The 6,654-nt window shown below is 42.3% G+C and overlaps 1 protein-coding gene across 2 annotated transcripts in view; it reads left to right on the forward strand.

Annotated features, from left to right (window-relative positions):
* The window catches only part of GDA (guanine deaminase), a 100,557-nt gene extending 96,373 nt beyond the window's left edge, over window positions 1-4,184 (forward strand). For both annotated transcript variants that reach the window (XM_089691068.1, XM_089691069.1), the window contains one exon: window positions 3,408-4,184. In XM_089691068.1, coding sequence (XP_089547194.1) covers window positions 3,408-3,478 — 71 coding nt within the window. In that variant the 3' untranslated portion in view covers window positions 3,479-4,184. The remainder of the gene's footprint in view (window positions 1-3,407) is intronic.
* Window positions 4,185-6,654: the final 2,470 nt, after the last annotated feature.

The raw sequence follows: 6,654 nt of genomic DNA on the forward strand, positions 1-6,654 counted from the left end.
GGGAAAACAAGATGGAGTCCTTCACTGTGCTCTCACTAAGCATGCTGGTCTCTGTAGTTCCATTCCTCATATAAGCCTATCAGGCCGTTTCTGTTCAAGACTGCATATTCCACAATGCTTTGCTGCTGCACCTCCTGCTTGAGAAAGTCCCTGTCATTGGCTCCTTTAATGGCTGTTCTGATTGTCTCTCTCTATTACAGTCAGGGTGTCAAATGTCAGGGTTCAGAGGAGATGCAAGTCAGCAGGTTACAGCAGTCACAGATAGGATTAATTTCCTCAGCTACAACTATTTCCAGACTGCTCATAACTCAATCTCTTTTTCACTAAATCAATGGTAGAACAAATGTACTCACATTGATAAAAGTCCTAACTGATTTTACAACACAGTTTTCTAGTAAATGTCTCATTAATAGGTAAAGCTGAACTCTGTGCTACCTTAAATAAGCAAAGATTATAGGACAGTCCCCTGAGGACCCTGGATTGGAAATTCATTTTGCAACCAGAACTTTGTTTTATACCTCCAAGGGGACTTTTAATTTATCCCAGAGTTGGACTTTGAAGTTTTTTTTACTGATTTAATTACATTCTCAAAGTTACTGTCACATTGTGCAATTCAGTATCACAATTCCAAAAATTGCTGATCTGTGGGCATGTATTACAACAGCACTGCACCAATAAGTAGGCAGAGGTTTTATTGGAGGGGATAGCCAGAGTATATAACCCTAGATTATGTCCACCAACAGCATAGGATGTGTGGCCAAGCCAAGTTGTTTTACACAGCCAGCCATGGAGAAGATCATGGTTCATATTAAAATGGCTAGGGGGCAGCAAGACACAACTTGGTCCATCAGCTGTCAGGAAAAATAAAGCACTTAAAATTTCTGTGTTAAGACAAATATAGTGGTTTATTAGGTCAGCTTACTCTTTAATCATGCCATGGGACTTTTTCTTTTTTGTTTTCTTGGACAGTTTGGGATGGGTTAAATCGCTTGCATCTTACAGGGGTGTGGAATTTTTTTTTAAAAACTACTTGTCCAGGGACTAAATTGGTGCCTCAATCTACTTGCTCTCATGACAATCTACCGGTACTTGTCCAGATAAAAAAATTTTTTTTTTAACCAAAACTGTATTTGATGTTAGGAATATCTGGGGCTTTTAAACACAAAAGAGGCTTTATGGCGACTTAAAGTAGAGTTCCACTCAAAAGTGGAAGCTCCGCTTATTTGCCCCCCCTCAGTGTGTACAGTGTGTGTATTTACATTTGTAGGTGCGTATATGTGGGGGTGGCCTCTATCTTTTGGGGGGGGGGGGATGTTATGTACTTCGGTGTAACTTTTATTTTTTTACAATAAAAATTTTTTTTTTCTCATCACATAGGGGACAAAGTCCCCTATGTGATGACTTTTGGTGACAGATTCTCTTTACTGAGACATCTAAGGTCTAAAAGACCGTGCATGTCTCTCCTGAATATAATACAGTTCACATCGCACTGCATTACATTTTTTCCCAGCCTTGATGGCCAGGAAATCTTTCAATGGGGACCCGGACGTGACATCATAACGTCACTTCTGGGCCAGGACAAGAAGGGGAGGGGAATGGACGTGTCCGCTCTCTTCCCTGCCTTCTAGCCCACACTGGTGATCCAGTCCTGGGCCCGCAGATGGGCAAGCGGAGCCCGGGAGACAGTGGGCAGGGGCAGGTTCACACAAAGGGGGCGGACGCTGGCACTCTGTGGAAGCAAACCGAATGCTTCCACCTGACAGGTGAGCCCTGCTGCTTGCCTGCAGCAGGGCTAAAGGTGGGGAAAAAAATTACCTGCCCGGCGCCCGGAACTAGACGTCCTGGGCGTCGGGCGATATAAATTCAACATCCCTGTAACTTATATTTCTCATGGAATTCAGTGCCAGCATCTCGTAACTTCTGCATCAATCGTACAACCAAGCCATTGTCTCACCTATATTGTTACTTACGTTGTAATGTAAATTTAGTGAATAAATATTGGCTGAGAAAGTAGCTGAGCAGAGAAAGTATTGCCTAGTACACACACGGGTGGTTCAACAGAAACCGGCCAACATTTGAATCGTGTGTACAGCAGCCTGTCCGACAGAAGCCACCCAAACATCCATCTTCTGTAGAACAGGCATGCCGGAAAAAAATCTGCTGATCAGCATTCAGTCAGCGTTCACAGCCAATGGCTGCGAGCGCTGACCAGTGTGTTGTGGTGGGGCGGGCAGTCCCCCAGAACACAAATCCTCAGCAGGTAGATCATTGCATAGTTGGTACAGTGAACTCCTCATAGTGTGTACCCAGATTAAGACGCCTTCAAAATGATGGCAGGGAATTAAGGTAGAGTTCTTAAAACTGAATAACCTGAGTAATATAAAATTCCTGCTAGGCCACTTGCATCCAGCCAAAACTTGGAATATTTTTTGAACTTACAGATACATTTAAACAATACAGATATGGTCATACTGCATTAAAAAAAAACAAATGAAACAAAAGAGCTACACACATTTATAAAGTACAGCAATGAGCTTTACAAATGTGCATTGTCCGATTGGATTTGGGAGTCCAAAGCATCGGAGAGCAACAGAAATGAATAGGGTTGTGAATAGGGTTCCCGGGAGAGGATCCTGATCACCAAACCAGTTAAAGTCACATGACCGACTGTCCTCCAATTCCAGAGGTCCCTTTCTCTTTGCTGCAGTAGGCAGATAGAACTCCATTTCAGAATGTGGCCTGCTTTTTATGAATGGTCCACAATGCTGTGGTGTAAAAGTGAGAGCGGATAGCAATATCTGCTTTCCATGATAAATCAGCATCTTAGTTTTCATAGCACAAAATTAATACTTACTGAAAATGCAATCATTTATTCTTAAATGTTAAATTAATAGGAAGTAAAGCTAATCTCAAGTACCCTATATAGAAGTACTGAAACTGTACAGCACAGAAGAAGGTTGGAGGCAGTTTAAAGTGAATTTAGTACTTTACCCTCAGTAGGTAAAGTAAGAGGTTAAGTTGATAGCAGGTGCTGTATACATCTTCCATATGATCCCCTGCTGCCACAAACCCAGATACTCCTGTGTAGATCTCCACATCCAGAAAAAGTAAAAACTTAGAAAGGTTTAAGACTGGAATTGGTCGGTCATTCAGAGTGCTGATTTATGAGAATCACAAGGGAGTATCAGGTGTTTCTACATGCCTGGAAGTCTTGGGTATTTCTTGGGGCTGCTTGAGATGACTCAAAAAAGGTGGTGGAAGGAAAGAATGTTACGCAAGCTTATTGTGGCAAAGCTACACTTGTGCAGCATCCAATCTTAATCTGCTAATATATATATGAGAAAGGGGTATGATCTCTCTTAAGCTTTTCATTAACAAGTATCATCATCCAAGTTTGTTTTTTCCAGGTGATGACAGGAACATCAAGGCTGTTTATGTGGCTGGAAGATGCGTGGTTCCTTTTCTGACCAATGCTTAGGGCTCTATTTGTAAAACATTTGGAGGATGAATGTCACAAGTATTCTTCCAGGCTACACACATTTTCCCTATATTTTCTCTCATATTATGATTTCATATAATTATCAGCTATATTTTTCTGAAAATTAGATGATGTGGGCATACATACACTTGCTTACTCCCCACTACCACCACTTTTTAGCTCTTCTATATTCCCATCTCTTTACCTTTTCTCCTGCCTCAGGTGGGTTTCCCAGCTACCCTATGTCTGGCCTATCCTTCCCTTATTACTCTTCAATTCTCTAACACTCATTGGTCTCCTCCCTTCCTCTTTACTCCTCTTTAATCCTCTCCTCATACTCTAGTCCAGCATTAGAATTGCCCCCAACCCATACCCTTTAAATGCTACCTTTTCCTACCACAGTAATTTTCCTCCTCTCTATTTCTGCCTTACCCACTTGTCTAAAACATAACATTGTAACTCATTATGGTCCAGCTCAGTGGTACACCCTCCCTTCTTTTTGCTTTGTACTACCTGGGTATTTGATAGCATTCAAAGATACCATTGCCACTATATGCAATCAGACTCCTTAAATAATTGCACTGTTCTATTCTTAAATATAATCTGAATACTGTTATCTGTGGCCAGTAACTTTGCCTTATATTGTACTGTGTCCTAATGTTATTATAATAATAAATCATGTATAAATAAAACGTATTGAATATCACTGCTTTCACATGATCAGTTTTTTAAATTATTTTCATTAGACCTTACATTGTAATGTGGCTCAGTGCTTAAAGTGTCACTAAAGGCAAAATGTTTTTTTTTGTAGTTTTGGATAGAGCGGAGAGGGATTAGAACACCTGTCAGTTTTTATTGATGTCTGTACCCCATTAGTGAGAATCTCTCTCTATTTGTCCTGTTTACCATTATCATTGAAAGTTAAGCCTAGTAAACACAGGCTGAATGTAAGGCGGCATCAGCCACTTCAATAGAAACTGGCTGACATTTGGCCCATGTGTATGGCAGCGGGTCCAACAAAAGCCAGCCGGCTTCTATCAAAGGGGCATGACCGAAAAAGGTCTGCTACCCCCCCTGTCAGAACACGATAGCACAACGGGGGGGGGGGGGAGATTGATGTACTAACATTAGATAGTTAGTACAGCAGCTCCTCCTGAGCTATCAATTTGTTTTTTTTTCTATCAGCCCGCTGGGTTGAACGAAAAAGGAAAAAACTAGCAATGTGCATTAGGCTTTAAAGTAAAACAAAATCCCAAATTTTGGGCTGACACCAGAACAATAGAAGGTAAATCTTCCAATAGGGGCACTAGTTCTGGTAACGCACTGGGATTCCCTAACTTTTCACTTCCTGTTTTCACTATGGGATAGGAAGTGAAGGGAAATCTCCCCTATGGGACACAGATAGCAAAACAAAATAACAGGGGTTATAACTCTCCCTTACTTTATCCAAAGTGAAAAAAACCCCAGAAAATTGTACCATACTTACCGTAATTTTCCTTTACTGGTGCCTATCCATGGCAGCATACCTGTGATAAGCTCTGCCTTAGACTCCTCCCTCAGGACCAGTGAATATATAAAAAGAAAGGATTAAGGTACCCCCAGCATTCTCTGTAATATAGAATATCGAGGGCGGGATTGTATGCTGCCATGGATAGGCTCCAGGAAAGGAAAATTATGGTAAGTATGGTACAATTTTCTGTTTTTCTGGTGCCTCCATGGCAGCATACCTGTGATAAATAGCTAGATAAAATGGGTGGGATCATGCTTAGAAAAAAGTTTTATTCAAAAGGTAGGAAGATTATAATTTTGAACAGGCAACGGCCGCCCTGATAGCTTGTCTGTCGAACTCCAGAGATGAGAGAGCCCCTGGGTTCACTCTGTAGTGCCTCATAAATGTGTGTTGGGATGACCACGTAGCTGCTCTGCAGATGGTCTTGATGGATACATTTGCCCAGGCTGCCCATGAAGCAGAGACAGACCTGGTCAAATGCACCCTAATTGAGGTGGGGGGTTCCAAACCCCGGCCCTGTACGCCTTATGAATTAACTTGACTATCCATGAAGCAATAGTTCTTGATGAAAGCCTCCTTATCCTTGTTTTTTCCCCAAGGGATGACAAATAGATTAGACGAATCCGTGAAAGGTGCTGTAGACTGATGATAACACCTTAACACACTGGCAATGTTGAGCTCATGGAGGGTACCCGATTCCGGGTCTGAAAAGGTTGGCAAATGCCCATGGTTCTGAAAGATTGCAAAATGAAGAGACCTTTGGAATGAATCCACGCAGTGTTCTGAGTTCCACTCTGTCTGGGTAGAAAGTAATGTGGTCCCCTTCCGCCCCTAGGGCTTGAAGTTCTGTCACTCAGATACTGCTATTAGAAAGGCCATTTTTAGAGTCAGATTCCTCAAAGAGGCTGATTCAGATGGAGAAAAGGGTTGGCTGGATAAAGCCTCTAGAACTACAGACAGATCCCAGGTGGGAAAGGCTCTTTTGATGGGTGGACATAGCTTCTCAACGCCTTTGAAGAATTGGACCACAAGCGAATCTTGTCTGTTGTCTAAAAATCTGACAAGTGGAGGGCAGATATGGATTGAAGTTTCTGCTAGCTGAAAAGGCTTTAAACTTGTTCCAAACCTTGTCATACATATTAATTATAGAGGGTTTTCTGGCTTTGAGTAGAGTTGAAATAACCTCCGAAGAACATGCTAGGGCCTGGAACCTCTGCATTTCAATAACCATATGTGAAGATTCAATTTGTGAGGATTTGGATGTGTCTGTTGATCCTGACACAGAAGAAAAGGTATGAGTGGGATTTTTATTGGTGAGCGAACACTGAGAGTCACCCCTACAGGAAACCATGGACGTTTCGGCCAGTACGGTAGGACTGATATCACTGTTGTGACTTCCATCAGAAGTCTCAAAAGGAACTTCGAGATAAGAGGCTGGGGGGGGGGGGAAGCCAGGTTCTCACAGACTCGAGAGAGCATCTATTGCTTCTGCCTGGGGGTTAGGCAGGCATGAAATGAACCTCGGCACCTTGGAGTTGTCTGCCGTGGCAAAGAGATCCAGATCGGGAAGACCCCATTGATTCACAATCAAATCAAATATTTTGGGATGCAGAGACCATTCACTGGTGTCCACAAACTTTCAGGACAAAGGGTCCGCCTTTGTATT

The sequence above is a fragment of the Staurois parvus genome, unplaced genomic scaffold (genome assembly GCF_062004578.1).
Source record: "Staurois parvus isolate SC_StPar_1 unplaced genomic scaffold, SC_StPar_1.0 ptg000549l, whole genome shotgun sequence".
In the NCBI taxonomy this organism is placed as follows: domain Eukaryota; kingdom Metazoa; phylum Chordata; class Amphibia; order Anura; family Ranidae; genus Staurois; species Staurois parvus.